This window comes from Lottia gigantea (assembly GCF_000327385.1).
Source record: "Lottia gigantea unplaced genomic scaffold LOTGIsca_17, whole genome shotgun sequence".
NCBI lineage: Eukaryota > Metazoa > Mollusca > Gastropoda > Lottiidae > Lottia > Lottia gigantea.
This window is the reverse complement of record NW_008708133.1, coordinates 2,662,313-2,679,233: the sequence shown is the minus strand read 5'-3', so window position 1 is coordinate 2,679,233 and position 16,921 is coordinate 2,662,313. Positions and strand designations below refer to the sequence as shown.

The following is a 16,921-nucleotide window of genomic DNA, read 5'->3' as shown; positions in this document are numbered from 1 at the left end:
GTTTTGCAGGTCTGACATAGACTGACTTACCAGTAGTTGAAAATCTTCTAAAGGAACAGGGACAGAAAACTAAGATACAAATCCAAACCTACTTTCCAATTAGCCTACAATTGCTAAAAATTTATTTGTTGGTTAATTTGTAGAACAAATATTTAATTTCAGAACCAGAGAAATTGGAATTACCAAAAAATCTGAGAAAGAAAGAAGAGACAGAGTGTTTAAGAGAAAAAAGGTATGGATGTGAAAATTCCTGAAAGTTCTCAAATTTCCAATTATCGGAGATATATTTGAAGTGAACCTTTATTATGATAGCAGGAATTGAGTACAATTCAGTCATATCAGTACTGCATTCAGGTAACAGGGTTTTTATTGTTGTTGTTGTATTTTGAAACTGGGCTTGTCATCTCAGTTGGTAACTTTGCAAAATGAACAGTAAACACAAGCAATTAATGCTTGATGTAGATGTTATTTCTTAATTCTAGTGATGAAATTGAAGAAAAACAAATAACAAAGTCATCAACAAGATTTTTCTTTCAACCCAAAGACATTCGTCTCCAAGGTATGTAACTTTTTCAAAATCGTAAAATCAGAAAAAAAAAAGATTATTACTTTATACTAATTACTAATACAAAGTTCTGCTTCATTTCATTCATTTATGTGAAAAATTATGGATTAGAGAATTAATTAAATTTTTTTTTTTTGTAGAAGGTGTGCAATTTTTTCACCGAAAAATGGAGTTGGATGAAATAGAAGACAAATGGAATGAAGTAAAACCTGTTTTCCTTGCTGTAAGATTTTTGTATATTATTGCCGTCGCCCCTGTCTGTCTGTTCACATTTGTTGTATGCATGATAGAGGCTACAGCTTAATCTGATCTTGATGAAATTTGGTATGCATGTATATATTGATAAGATCTCAAGTTCAAAAATGGTAATAATTGGATGAATGGTTTTTGAGTTATTGCCCTTAAATTATTTCAATTTGGCTTGACGGCCTGATAGAGACTACATTTTTTATCCGATCTTGATGAAACTTTGTATGAGATCTCAGTAAAGCTTGAAATTAATGAGAATGGGATGATTGGTTTCACATGTTAAACCACTACAGACTTTGTTATCATTTCTGACAACTGATAGTGGTGTATGTTACCTTGTCTGGCAAGCTATCTTTTCTGTGGAGAGTTATCATAAAGGAACAACTACAACTTGTCTAGTTGTTGTCTTAAATTTCAGTAATGAATGTAGAGTACTGTACTGCACTGTACTGATTTTTCCATGACCAGACAAATGTCATAGAATTAGAGATATTCGCAAATAAATTGGAAATAGAGAATATCACAGAATCATTTAAATCTATCAATCACAAAATCTATGTTAAAATGTTTTCTTAAGCTGTACTCAAACACAATGACTATATATTTCTATATTTTAATTGGGGTTTATGAACAGAATATTGCAAAGTAGACTGGTTTGTTTTATTATTTGATTTATTCATTGATGTACTGGTATATGAATTTGAAACAATTGATAACTAGCTTCATTTAACAAAAACAATATTTTTTTTCAGACTTGTAGACAGAGAAACAGATTGGCACTAAAACGATTAGATCATGAAAAATTAAAGAAAAGAAAAATATCCTTTACAACATCTTTTATGTTGAAAAATAGAAAATAAAGAATATTTGTATAAACTCATGTTGTTATGTACTTTTTAGTTCAGTGGTGTTCAGACGAGAAATCAGTACGCCTATCTTTATCTCAATGAGAACTTAATTATATTCTACAGAATAGGCTTTATCACTTCTTAAAAGGAAGCTTCCCTGCTCAAATAGCATTAAGAAAAGAGGAAGAAATTGATTGAATTTTGGTCTGCTGAATTATAGATATAAATTGGATTTGAGTTTAATTTATATAGAAGCGTTTTCTGGAAAAGAAAGTAGAGCTAGTGTTGAGAGCTTAAAAGAGGATGCTCACCTTAATGCTATTCTGTGAATTTATCACTTTGGAGACCTTGGTTAATTTGGTATATTTATTTAACTATTCTTCCTCTTGAAACATGATGGACGTAAAACTTCTTTCTTTTCGTTTGACATGATTATGCAAGGCCAGGCCAAATGGAAAGTTGTTTGTAGTCTGAAGGTTTCACGTAAAGCCTGTTTTAGAAAAATAAAGGGAGGTAATTGTCAGTATTTCAAGATGATGTATTAATTAAGCATACCTTCGATAACTTGGTAGAGCAATTATGCAGTCATATTGGAAAAGCCTGATGCATTTACGTACAGAAACATTGAGAGGACCTGATAGTATTTGGTATTGTGTCAATGTAAACGTTGTAGTCTAATTAAGTCCCCTGTTTGAAACTCTACTGTTGCCCAGCAACTTGAGACGCGCACTTGTCGATCAAGAAATGGTTTGTATTGAAAGTTTATTTTTATGTTAAGATTCAAAATGAACCTATAATATTTGCAAATATTAACTTATATATACAATTTATGCTTCTGTTGATGTTTTTTACTCTGATAATAGATATGAGAAAGAAACAAGGTCTGAATCAAAACTTTTAAGTAACTCAACCAAGTAGTAGTCAATGACAATACTTATAGTCCGAAATATTCGGACAATTTTGAGTAGAGCCTCTTAGTCTTACTTAATACTTTTTGACAATGGTACAATACTTTCTGAATTGATATTTTCTTTTATATCATTTCTTAAATTGTCAGTGTGAAGTTTCCAATTGTATACTTTTATTTGCCCTTGAATCTGAAGGTTTTGGTAATTTTGCATTTCAACTGAACTCCTTTCTTGCAGATAGGCCAGAATTTTCACTGAACATCCAATCTATGCCCTTTACAAAGATGTGTTTTTACGAGTTTTCAAGTACATCAAGCCATCTTGTTTAGAATTGTGAAACTGTCCTTCCCCTTCCATGAAAAGAAATGTCTATACAATGTAACCTTGATATGGTTAACGTTATTTTAACTTCCAAAAAATAGGCTATCATAATTTGTATTGATAGGAGCAGATTTAGAAAAAAAAAAGTAACTTGGAAAGTTGTTTGGTACAATTTTGACAATGGAGTTGTCAGCGATGTACCAGGTTTCCAAGAGTGAAAAGGTTCTAGATGCAGAAAAAGATTTAAAGAAAGATCTAGCAGAGTTAAAGTCTGAATTAGAAGAAAATGAAATGGTTCATGGAATCCCTGTGAAAACGATAAGGTTGGTAAATTTCTTTATTAATACAGTAATTACAAATAACTTAATGCTGGAACACCTGAACCCACTCTGCAACTAAGTTTGTCAACTCAACAACCATTTGTTGGTGCGCATAACTAGTAGGCTAATGCTTTTTTTTCTTCAGTTTTTTAGTTAGTTAATGAACTTGTATCTTTGAATTTTAATTGTGATGTTTATAATTACCGTATTCTATATTTAAAGCTCTGTTCCTCTGCCAAGAGATGTAGAATATTTTCAACAGGAAAGAAAACAGGTTATCAATAGAATTTTTCAGGTACAGTATAAGTAATTATATTTCATTGGAGTATAAAGTTCCTTAGACTGCCAAGTTGACTCTAAATAATACTACGTATTTTAGAGACAGACCACCAAGTAGATAAATATGCAATTTCTAGAAATATTCATAGCTGGTCTTCGAAAACGAGAGACAGGATGCTTCGGTCTAATAGTTCTTTCAATCAAACTACAGTGGAACCTTGTTTATCTGCACATTCCCGTTCCCGATAAAATCGTGCGGTTTAACGAAAATCCGGATAGTTCAATCATGCCATTCCACAACTAGAGTTATATCCCTTCCTATAAGTTCTATAAGGACACCTGTCAAATGTCATGTACGCAACATGTGATAGACATGTGTGTACTTTATAGGGCCAATACGTTTTGAAGAACCCCGATTGTTTATAATTTTTCATTTAATTTCACTATCATAGTATAGTAATAACAATATCATTCCTTAAAATTAGGATTCGCTGATTTATAAACATAAATTACCGTACCGTATCATCGTAGCGATAATGTTTGATGTGTTCCGTAGCCATGATGGAATTCAGGTATGACTGAACGAAAAATTGAATTCAAGTATTACTAAACGAAAGATCATTAAATTAACCGCATATTCTCAAATAATGATTTATTAAACACCGATTAACGAATAATACTAATCGGGAAACCTGTTTTGCTAATAAATAAAATGGTATTCAGGTATGATTGAACGAAAGACAGCTTACACGTGATGATTAAATTAATGGCCGAGGATATTCACCACCCAGGTGGCAAACAATTATTCGCCCTAAATTAATTGCTTAATCTCATAATGAGGATTTATTAAACACCAATCACGCGACATAAAAAATACCGCTAATCCGGAAGCCAGTTAGAAGAACTCACAGTAACAAGCGACCGAATGATGAATACTAATTACTATAGAATTTGATAATTGGTTCCCAATCACAGCCGTGCAGAACCGGAAACCGGAGCACCCAATTACTTTTACATAGTAAATATTTCTTTCCCAGTAAAAAGCGTGCGGATATCGGGGTGTCCGGATTATTGGCAACCGGATAAACGCGGCTCCACTGTATACTAATATAATTTTAGAAGAAGTAGAACTGATTGATCTACAGCTTAAAATTTTGTTGCATTTTTTCGTCACAATATTTCATTCATTTTTGATTTATAATGTATGCAAACCTAACTAAAAACATCTTAAGAAATGGTTTTACATTGTCTGTTGTATTAGTGACATAGTACTACCAGGAAGTAATAATTTTAGTTGAGCACAAACATGATACATGACAAGTAACAGTAAGGAAACACTAAAATTGAAATTGTATTTGAGATGATTTCATTCAGTTGTTTTACTATGACAGGTTAGTGAAGCTGCACCATTAAAATGTCAGGCTGATATTATGAAAGAAGAACTGATAACATGTGAATCTACAGAATATTCCATTGAAAATTTACCTTTATTACTTCATCAGGTACAGTCATTCAGTTTCATTTCAGTTATATTACCTGGGTTGGGTTAGTTCTGATGGAAATAAAAGTGTTTAGTCAGCTGTATGGAAATTTAACAAGCTACTATACTCATCTCACTGTAACACAAGCTATATTGGCTGTCAGTGGCTCATTTCAACTCACTAGTCTGGCAAACAACCATTCAACATATTTTCTATGCCTTTTGCAATGGTATGTTTAAATTCTTGTTAGCTTTTTGCACCAGTAAATTAATTGTTTAATCTTGTTTCAGCATTTTACTGACAGACTTCAGCAATTAGTACAATGTAAACATCTTCATATGTTACGATGGAAAAGATTCTGTGAACATACCAGTACTATTGAGGCACTGTTTCCAGTTTATCAACAAAGATTAGCGTATGTGTTTTCTTGTTTTCAAGTATTGTGAAATCTTTTATTTTCATAGGCTCCAAATTTGTGGAATAGTTCTCAAAAGCATATTTATGGGAATATAGTTTACTGGATTGTATGATGCATGAAATTTGATAATTTTACAAAAAGTACAAATAGTTACAGAATTCTGTTTCATCTTAAATTGCTTACTATCACGGAATATTAAAAAGTCAGATATGTCGACCAATTTGTTATTTAAGTCCTTCAGGATAAGGAATTTTATGAATCATAATGTTTTAATGTTTGATATTTTTTTCAGTCATATTTTAGCTGAATATGAAGATTGTTTAGAAAGAGCTCAACGTCTGTCTGTTGCTAGGGAAGCCCATCTAGCTGGTAAAGATTTCTGTGTACCACTGATACAACCAGATGATATGTTAATCTATTTAAGATGGTTAGTTTGTCACCTCCATTCATGCAAAAGATTTCATCAGTATCTCAGGGTGAGTTATGATAAATAAATGGAAAAAATAGATTGCACCCCTCCAAACCGAAAAAACATTTCAGACAACTGACCAAGTTTTGCTTCAGGCCTGCTAATAAAAGTCTGTCCACACACAGATGTAAAAGTCTTTGAAATTGTTTTTATAATTCCAGGTTTTACAGTGGTTAGCAGTGACTCATAAAAATGAGATTTGTCCAATTGATGATGATGATGATGAAAATGAGGAAGAGGTTATTTGGTTTTCTGGTTTTAAAGTTTGTTGGAATTGGCTAAGGGATCACATATCATCAACATTTTCCTTACATTTATGAGGATTCAAACCCATGGCACTTAATCATTATTCAGGTTGAACTAAGCTAATCTTAAAATTCCAGAGCAGATGAAACTTCAGCAATATTATGTACCTCACTAATAATTAATTTGTTAATGATAGGATGTAGATAAATAATTGAGGTTTGAAAGTATGAGAAAGTATAGTTATATATGTATATACTGTATATTAGTTCTTGGTATTAGAACTGATTAAATGTTTTTAATGTGAAAAGATTAAAGAATGATATATATATATATATATATATTGTAGGAAGATTTAGCACATGTAACTAAAATTGCATCCCGATATCAGGATGATGTTTTAGGCCTATCATCACGACCAGGATCTGGTTTATCACGACCTACGTCATCACGATCATCATTAATGACCCCTCCAGTTCCAGCACCTCCACCATTATCTACAGCACTGTTATCAACACAACCACTTCCATCTTCTTCAGCAATTTATGCTGCTGCAGCTACAGGTTAGATATTTTTTAGACAAGAAAGCTTAATGATACTTTATCTGATAATATTGATAATTATCCAATAAATTTTTTTTGTATTTTAGAGGGTAACTTCTGCAAGATAGTCACTTGTTTCTTTACTCTTGCTTACTAGGTTGAGATCATCCCTTTGGATTTTTCAATCCTGTTTCCCCTGTCATTGATGCAGACATGAAGGTCTTTGGCATAAGAAGCATTGATTTATGTAGATGGAACAATAAACTGAGGCCCTTTGTTCTACGGACTGTGCATGTTTAACATCCCTTAGTGAACTGGCCAAACTTCGCTCTTTACACGCTTTCGAGATAATACCTTCAGATTTATCAACCCAGTTTCCCCTTGTCAGTAATGCAGGTAAGAGGGGCTGGCATGGAAAAAGCATTTAGTCGTTCAGGTGGGACAATAAACAGAGACTCTGTGTGCTAGTCTGCACTGTCCATCGACAGTTGGAAAATCGAAAAAGAGCTGGTTTATGCCACTGTCCGGGAAAAATTTTCTTCATTGCACCCTGCATGGCGTTGCCCGTCCTCATTAGCCCTAATGGTCCAGAAAAGTAGGACGTAAAACTCCATTCATTCCATTTCATTTCTTATTACACACTGAATGGGGATATCTATCTTTACTGGAGGAGAGGTATTATATAAAGGATAATCATTGTTGCTTCCTTGACTGGCATTTAGTAACTGGGGTATGAATAACTGGACAGAATTATATGGATAACAATTACTTTAATAACGTTTCGACGATGATCATTGCTTGATAAAGACGAAAGCATCATCCTTGAAACATCGCAAGTTATTTATTAAAGTAATTGCTACCCATATTATTGTGTCCAGTTATAGATAATTATTGTGAATTAACTTGTATTTCTAGGTGGTGGTTTAGCTTCAGATGAACATAATTTACAGTTACCATTACATGTTATGGATTTTCACAGTTTACGTCCACATTTAGCTTTCTTTCTCAATATATATGGTATTAATTACGTAAGTTCCAACTGCGTTTTATTCCTTTGATCTTCTTCATTTAAGTTTGTGACTCGTTTTATTAGACATGAAATATGAACATGTCTTATATCAACATAGTGACTCAAATTCTATAAATTCTCTAGATTATGGCCAAAATAAACACTTTTTTAATAATTTCATTGTTGATAATTGTTTTTAGGATTTAGAAAGTATTCATAATACAGCTGATGAAATGGAGATGTATGCTGCTATTAATAGAAAGTTTAAACATGTATTTTTGAAACAAGAACACATGAAAACATTTAGAATGTATGATAGAATAGAGGTATAGAAGTAATTTACACATATTAAGTTTGCCATTTTGTCAAGAAATGACAGAAATCAAGTTTCATAAGTTTAAAATCAGTGTCTGAATATGACAAGCTTATAATCAGCCTGGTTAAAATGAAGATCTGGATGCTTCATTTCCACTTTGTTCTACAGGTTACTCAACTTATCATCTATAATCTGACAAGATTCTTTTTCAATTGATGCTAACCAATCAAACCCAGAATTCCTCACATAGAGGACTGAACATTTGAATGAATAGTTGAATATCAAATGGCACAACAGAAGATGCTTCACAATTTTCTCTGATTTCAGATGGGACAAGAGGGATATGGCTCAGAATCATCACAGAATGCCTTTAAACAAGATTGTAATTGGTTACCATATATTAATATTAAACCTGAAACTGATGGACATCAAGAGAAACAACTTACTATATTAAAACAGAATAATACTATAGATCCCTTACTCAAAGATTTGGCTCATTTTATACATGTACAAGATGTAGAGGTATACTATATCATGAACATAATAACTAATGATATTCCTGTACATAGAATTAAACATATATTTTCCTTATTATTGTATGGATAAAAGTTTTATTAACACTTCCTCTTAAAATTGAAACTGTTCTTTGTAACATGGAAGTTTTTAAGTAATACTGGGTTAAGATCAGTGCTTAAAGGGACATTGATGGCATCAATTTGCACCGGCCAAATTTTCAATCTGAAATATGTGGTTCTTGCAAATCCACTATTACTATTTATGACGTCAATAATCAAGCATATTTTGCGATTACCCCAATCTCCAGATATTTCATGGCCTGTCTCACACATGTATGATTTCCTGATCTTTACACATATATGATTGTAGAAAGTACAAGATACTATGAGAGCACATGCTATGTCAGTACGGGATCCACCTAGTATACATCCTGCTTCAGTAACAACACATCCTACATCATATAATACAGCTAGTGTCTGGAAAAAAATATATTCTAATCATAGTCTGTATACCACGTTAGTATGGATATTCTTAATTACTAGTTACTTAATCTAAATTATTCTCCTATAAATTCTCTATTAACTTTTCAAGTGTTAGGAGGGGTGTCAATATTTTCAGAAAGTTTGTCATTTTATTTCTATGGTTTTTATATACCAAACTGATTGACCTTAACATGCAATATAAAAATCCATCATCTTAATGTCTTGGTTGGTAGAAACCTCTGTAGAGATCTGTGATACACATAAGTATTGGGAACTTTTCGTAGTTATAAGAAAGCCTGTGAGGAATAGGCAATGCATTTCAATATTACCTTGTCCTTTTCACTCATAAATTATTACTAAATATTGTTTATTTACAGTGGAAGTAAAGAAGATGATGAAGTAATGGATTTAGATAATGATGATTCTGATAGTAACTATAATAACAGAAATACTAAAAATAAAAAGAAACGTCGAGATAGTTATGACTATAAAAATACTGTTCAAATGTTAGGTAAATTCTTTTCTTTCTTACTTTCTTATTAATTACTGTACCTGGTTGTCTTTTTAACATGATTGATCCTTTGCAGCAAGAAAACTTTGCTAGATATTTTATCTTTCAAATATAAATATCTGATTAAGAGCTTTAACCAGTGTATATTTCAAGCATAGACATGAGTATACTAGAAGAACACTATTTTATTTAAGGATTGGATGAAGGAGAAGAAAATGATGATGGTAATACCTCAGTTCCTGGTGCCTTTCTTTCATTCTTACATCTTCGTCATCTACGTATCAGAGACCTACAACGCACAGTAAGTAGTCATTTAATAGATTCTGTATAATTTAAGTGTTTGATGATATCCTAAAACACATATTATGTGATACAGATTAGTTATTTACAGTGTCAATGACGTTTATCAAAAGAATAGATGTTGAGTTCTTTTCGGAGTGTTGATTGTTATGTATTTCAGTGTCTTAGTGTCCTAAATTATTTCCGATCTATTGAAAGAACATTAACTATCAATGATGGTGGACTATCACATGATTCTGGCTCGTACCAAAAAACCAGGTCAGTTTTAATATATTGAGTGTAAACCTTGTTGTTATATTAGTTCAGTTGTCATACCATGACAGACAACTTTCAGATTTCAGACATTACTCTTTAGAACAATAAATAGAATTCATGTTTTTATTAGATTGGTGACTACCAATTTTCACTTTCTTTGTCAATTTTAATATAAGTTGTTTCACAGCAATATTCATATAAAACGATCAATTGAAATGACCTTCAAAGATAAACCCTATAACCTTTAGGTTATTATTTCAGTGCTCAAGGTCATCGTGTTAAAACTGAGTCTGATGGTACCCAAGGTGGTGGTGGTGGTATAAATTATCATGGTTATTTACATAATACACCTGCTGATTACAAGTTAGTCATTTACTATATACTTCTTTACTTTTTATCTATTTTAAACTATATCTAGTTTATACCAAAAATTATGCACTTCTTTACCATTCTCTTCTGTAAAATTAAAATGTTTCATCAAAATTGATCAACGAACACTTAGTTTTCAATAATTGTTTTGAACTTAATTTGACATAGGAGTCAATGGAGTCTGAAGCTGTCAAAACTCTTACATTGAAACATGGAATGCTAGGTCAGAAAGATACAGAAGAAAGGGATCCATTGTATTCCTAATGAAGTTAACTGATATTGTTGATGTATAAACATATATGATAATTTCAGGGTAAATGAAAGTGAGTTTGTACAATATACAGAGATAGAGAATCATGATAATTTTTACTCTGTAGAGGAAGGTAGAGTACATGTACAGGATCAGAGAGGTTACTATATCATGTACGATCAAGCACTTCATGATCTAGAGTAAGTCTTCAATATTTATTAGATTTTTTTTTCTTTATATCTTTTATTATTACCTGTAGTAACCAGGGTTATTACACAATTAGATTGTTAGGATTTATAGTGACCCATGTTTTATAATAGTACCAAGGTTGGGGGACTTTGTATAGTCAAATATTCATGTACTAGATCATGAAGGTAATGGTCTCATATAATTTGTATATATATTCCAAGAAAGATTTTATCAAGCTATGTGATATTTATGCTATTTTTATAGGGAAATGGAGAAAACATTACTGTTAGTAGCTACACATTATATAAATAAAGATAAAGAATTACGTCTTGTATCTAGAATGAAAATAAATGAATCTGTTCGACTAAGATCAGTAAGTATTTCTATAATCATTGCAGTTTACCATGTTAAAAATATTTGCTCTGATTCTTTTTATTTCATTAGAATTAGAAACAACATAAATTTTTCTGTGCCTGTTTATAGCAAACTGTAGGAGATTTTGATATTCCAACATATGCCCATCAAGAAGTTGATAGAATTGGTATATTGTTAGATTTATGGAGTAACGAAGCTGCTTTTATTGAAAATAAGCGAGAGGTAAGTGATAGACTTTGTTTAAATATAGTTTAATTCCTGTTTTATTATACGCCCACATCTCTCTATGAGGATGTATGTTGTCGGCACCCCTGTCCGTCCATCCATCAACATTTGCTTGTAAACGCTCTAAAAACTAGATTTTTTAATGGAATCAAATGAAACTCGGTATGTGTATACATAGTCATAAAACGGAGATCAAGTTCGAATTTGAGCTATTTTGACCATTAGAAGCAGAGTAATTGCCTTTGCCTCAAAATGTTGAATATGCTATTACTTAGTTTTCAACCGATTTTGATGAAACTTAAAATGGATGTTTTGTTTTTACTATCCGCATGCCGTGGTGGGTGTATATGGCTGTGATCCACTATCTTTTATATTATCTTGTTATTGTAGTTATGTTTAATATTATCTTGTTATTGTAGTTATGTTCAATATTATCTTGTTATTGTAGTTATGTTTAATATTATCTTGTTATTGTAGTTATTTTTTTTTATATTATCTTGTTATTGTAGTTATGTTTAATATTATCTTGTTATTGTAATTATGTTTAATATTATCTTGTTATTGTAGTTATGTTTAATATTATCTTGTTATTGTAATTATGTTTAATATTATCTTGTTATTGTAATTATGTTTAATATTATCTTGTTATTGTAATTATGTTTAATATTATCTTGTTATTGTAATTATGTTTAATATTATCTTGTTATTGTAGTTATGTTTAATATTATCTTGTTATTGTAGTTATTAGATTGTTATTATGAAGCCTATCAACATGTGTATGATCGAGATGAGAAGAGAGGTCTGGCACAAGTTATGACTGATATTATCTATAGACGTCCACGATATGACTTTACAGCACCTTATTTTATACAGTCTTATCGTACAGAATGTGTTATATTGCACCATACTTCTACATTAGTTAAAAATATTCTGGATAAACAGGTATGCTTATGTTTATTATCAAATTGAAACAAATTGAAGTTTTACATCCCACTTTTCTGCTCCTCATTGAACTGAGCAAATGAATATTTTTTATTTTCAGTGATTATAATACGGCTCTGTAATGTACACAGTTGCGGCACAAAGGACCATTGTGTCTTTATGCAGCTGTAGTTGAATTCTTAATATAATCCTGATTACTGTATATTGATTATTGTAATGTTATTATATTTTGTAGATAGAAGAAGAAAGAGAATATATACAGCGTGTATGTAGAGATGGTGATGCAGAGTTTGGTTTACCGTATCGTATTATACCAAAACAACCAATATCAGTTAATCTAACTAGGTCAGCTTTAAAAAATGTGTTTATGCTAGAATTTCATCCTACATTGTCTATTGCTAGTCGTATACCACAGGCTATCAAATACTCTCTTACTGTAAGTATGACATCATATTCATTGATGAAAATATTGGGTATGCTTAAAAAAGAGTGCCTTCTGTTCCAGATTTTGAAGGATAGACTATAAACTCAATTTTATATTTTGTGTTAAAATTTTGAATGTTTAGTTATATGTTGAAATGAACTTGTATTAAATATAGTTTCCCAAATTTGTCCACCCATTAGTGTAACCAAGATCCGTCATTAGTACAATAGAAGTAAGAAATTTTTTTGCACTCCTACAGCTAAGAGGTATTGAGATGGGAGTATGACTATATTTCAGTGCTGAACTTTTGAGTTATTGCCCTTGAAACTAGTTATGCTAATCAAAATCTATTGTGAACAATATTGAAAATCTGGCATTTTCATTCTGATGTTAGTAAATTATCATATTTCACACGAGTTAAAAGTTTAAATATTATTTTAAATCTAATTTAAAACTATTTTGTTTTAGGAGTTGATAAGAGTACATAAACCAGCTACTGTACAAGATAAAATACTCCTGGAAAAGAAATTATTAGAGGTGGCACAGAAAGAATTTAGGAATTTAAGAAATATGGGGGCATCCTACACTCCTCAAATACAAAAAGATGTAAGTTTCCTTCTAAGAATCATAGTATGTTTGATTATAAATCATGGATCATGAATAGTATTTTTTCTGTAAACAAAATGTTAATTTGAAATTCATGTCAGAATGGAACTTGCTCCCTTATCTACCTGAATCATTAATTTTTTTATTTATTGTAAATATGTTGTAGCTGTATTCAGATGTATTTGCTGAAGATCCACTTTTTATCTGTGAAATAGCTCAAAGTTTAGTGTCTCAGAAAGAACAAGGTGCTTCAAGATCTACCAAAGATAAACAAATGGCTATTGTGAATGCTTATTGTCAGGTGATGGAGGTAGGTTTTAAACCATTTTTTTTTTATAAATATCATTAGTTTAATCATAGTATTGCTTTTAAATCAATTTGATTAATGAAATGAATCTGTAATTGAAATGGTGAAATTTTTGTTTGTAGACTGTCACATTAAGACATCGTTTGATGGATTCAGCCTGGGAATCAGAGATACTGGCCAAGGTAAGAAATTATGTCCTTTGATGTAATGTGACCAAGATCCAGAACATATATTTTATTTTTATACGCCTACACGTAAGATGGGCGTATATTGTAATCACCCCGTCGGTCCGTCCGTCCGTCCGTTCACATTTGGCTCGTGCTCACTCTACAGGCTACAGTTCTTATGGATTCTTTTGATTTTTATTTTGTGTGTCAATGTCATTATGAAGATGATCCCTATTGATTTTCGTGATGATCGGATAATTTTTCACCGAAATATCGTGTCTGACCTGACGTTTTTCTCTATTAGCTATATTGTGCAACTCGTGCTCACTCTACAGGCTACAATTTTTTACAGATTCTTTTGATTTTTATTTTGTGTGTCAATGTCATTATGAAGATGATCCCTATTGATTTTCGTGATGATCAGATAATTTTTCACCGAAATATCGTGTCTGACTTGACGTTTTACTCTATTAGCTATATTGTGCAACTCATGCTCACTCTACAGACTACAATTTTTTACAGATTCTTTTGATTTTTATTTTGTATGTCTATGTCGTTATGAAGATGATCCCTATTGATTTTCATGATGATCTACCGATTTTCATGATGATCTACCGATTTTCATGATGATCGGATAATTTTTCACCGAAATATCGTGTCTGACCTGACGTTTTACTCTATTAGCTATATTGTGCAACTCGTGCTCACTCTACAGGCTACAATTGTTTACAGATTCTTTTGATTTTTATTTTGTATGTCAATGTCATTATGAAGATGATCCCTATCGATTTTCGCGATGATCGGATAATATTTCACCGAAATATCGTGTCTGACTTGACGTTTCACTCTATTAGCTATATTGTGCAACCCTGTAGTCACTAAAGACTGTTTAATCATTTCTGACCGCTGCCAGTGGGCGTATGTTACCTTGCCTGGCAAACTATCTTTCTACATTATAATACTTATGAATTGGTACAATTACTGAAAAATATATTTGTACATTTCTCTTTAATTCAGAGTATAAAACGTATATGATTGAAATAATCAATAACTTGGCCCTTAGTTTATATTCATACAATATCAGATTTCATACTCCAATATTCAGATAGAGAATTTAAAAAGATTCCCTTATGAGAACATTGTCATAGATATGAAATATGAAGACCTTTTGTTCAATAACATTGAACATTCATCATTAATTTTTACTTGCTATGATTTTGTAGGTATACAGGAGTCAGGCTAAAGAATTAGAATTTGAAGATTATCATATGTTTTTAAGATTCGTTCAGTTTGAATTTGCTGTATTTAAAGAAGATGCTGGGAAACCGCCACCAATATTTATTACATCTTTACAAGAAGATGATACTTCTGTTGATAGGTAAGTTGATTATTCAAATTATCATATTAAGGTGAATTAAACACTGTCTTGCTGATTGTTAAAATCATTCTTTATAACGTGATGCTTTCTGATGCTAATTTTTCTGGGTTTTTTTTATGATTTTATTTAGAGTTTAAGTTTAGTTATTTTAAACAAGCCTTGGATATTCAATATTCCTATAGTAACATAACTTGTATTGTAGATATGTACCATCATCTTTATATCTAGCCATACATGAATTAGATGAAGGCCATGTTGGAAGATTTTCATTCAGAAGTCGAGATGGATTTATGCAGGTAGTATGATGATTGGATTATATGTTAAGCCTAATGGGACAGAGCTCTGCAGATGTGCTCATACACAAATTTACCACCAAACTAATTAATCATTAGGAAAAAAAGTTGGATTGAAAGATATTGCGTAGAGAACTATTATGTTGAAATAAAGGAATATATATATATAGTTCACCATTTAACTTTGGCATTTACATATATTTTTCATGCTTTACAGATATTGAGACCAGGTGGTGTCAAAAGTTTGCAAGTTATATTGAAGGCTCAAGTGGTCCATAAAAACTCTTTGGTGGCAGCTGTACAACAAACTGATATATGTCATCCTGTTAAATATACTGAATGGAAAAGGTGAGAACAACATTAATTGGGTAAATTGTTATCTGTAACTGATTAATTGGTGAAGACAAGAAAATGCTAAATTACAGACACACAATAAGATAAAAACTCTTAGTAATACTCAATAGTAATATGACATTTCTATATATGTTCCAAGCATTGTAATATTTTCTAGTGGATTACTTTATGCCAAATAGTTTTATGTCTAAATAATAGAAATATTGTGTTTAATTTCAGTAGTGGAAGATTGAGTCCTACTGAAACTAAAAGTGAAAAAAGTTCGGTAACACAAATGACAAGTTTATCTATTGGTCAACAGAATCTGGTATTTGGCTCAAAATCTGATACAAGGGGTAAAAAAATCTACCCGGAGGCCTTTATTTCTTTACAATGTGAAAAGGTAAATTGCATTTCTCTTTAATATTTTATGTCAAACTATGTGTTTTAGAATTCAACTGTTGTGGTCATAACAGAACTTCTTTTCTATCCAGGTTCAAAATAGTGCATTTTTTACTGGTTGAAAAGGAAACCGAAAATGTTCACTTCAAACTTGAAATTTTAAGGCAAAGATGTTTTATTCTGTGAATTATTTCAGATATTTCAATTTTGATCTTTTCCAGGCACCAAGTAGGGATTTGATGTTAAATGAATTTGTTAGTAAAAAACAGCAAATGGGAGTGATTCTCAAAAACCCTGAAGAATTAGAAACTCTCAAGAGGTATGGATCAAGAAAAACTGGCAAAATAAATGCAGAATCATCATGAACTTCAATTTAAACAGGAGTTATACTTCTGTCTTAACTATTTTAAGAAAAAAAATTCATAGATAATTTATTCTCAATGTGTTTTTTTACTTTCTAAGATTTATTCAGGGTAGTCCACAAACTTCTGCATAAATATACTGTATTTTTTTTGTTGTAGAAAATTGATATCAGTATTTTGTGAAAGATTTCATCTACGTGTAGCTCAGTATTCATTACGTGCCCAGTTAATACAATATTACCAGAGTATAATCAGTCTATTGGAAGA

General features: G+C 31.3%; 2 protein-coding genes across 2 annotated transcripts; both read left to right on the top strand.

Annotated features, from left to right (window-relative positions):
* Positions 1–3,071: 3,071 nt before the first annotated feature.
* Positions 3,072–5,417, top strand: LOTGIDRAFT_113311 (hypothetical protein; the record flags this gene model as incomplete). Its single annotated transcript, XM_009051741.1, has 4 exons — positions 3,072–3,214; positions 3,434–3,506; positions 4,882–4,992; positions 5,262–5,417. The coding sequence occupies 4 exons, from the start codon at positions 3,072–3,074 to the stop codon at positions 5,415–5,417; spliced, it is 483 nt and encodes a 160-aa protein (XP_009049989.1).
* Positions 5,418–10,702: 5,285 nt separating this feature from the next.
* Positions 10,703–15,909, top strand: LOTGIDRAFT_113339 (hypothetical protein; the record flags this gene model as incomplete). Its single annotated transcript, XM_009051740.1, has 11 exons — positions 10,703–10,851; positions 11,105–11,198; positions 11,324–11,437; positions 12,182–12,382; positions 12,618–12,818; positions 13,275–13,412; positions 13,579–13,722; positions 13,842–13,901; positions 15,110–15,264; positions 15,467–15,560; positions 15,775–15,909. Coding segments are annotated over 11 exons (1,485 nt in total), but the record flags the coding sequence as incomplete, so codon positions are not given.
* Between the last annotated feature and the right edge of the window lie 1,012 nt (positions 15,910–16,921).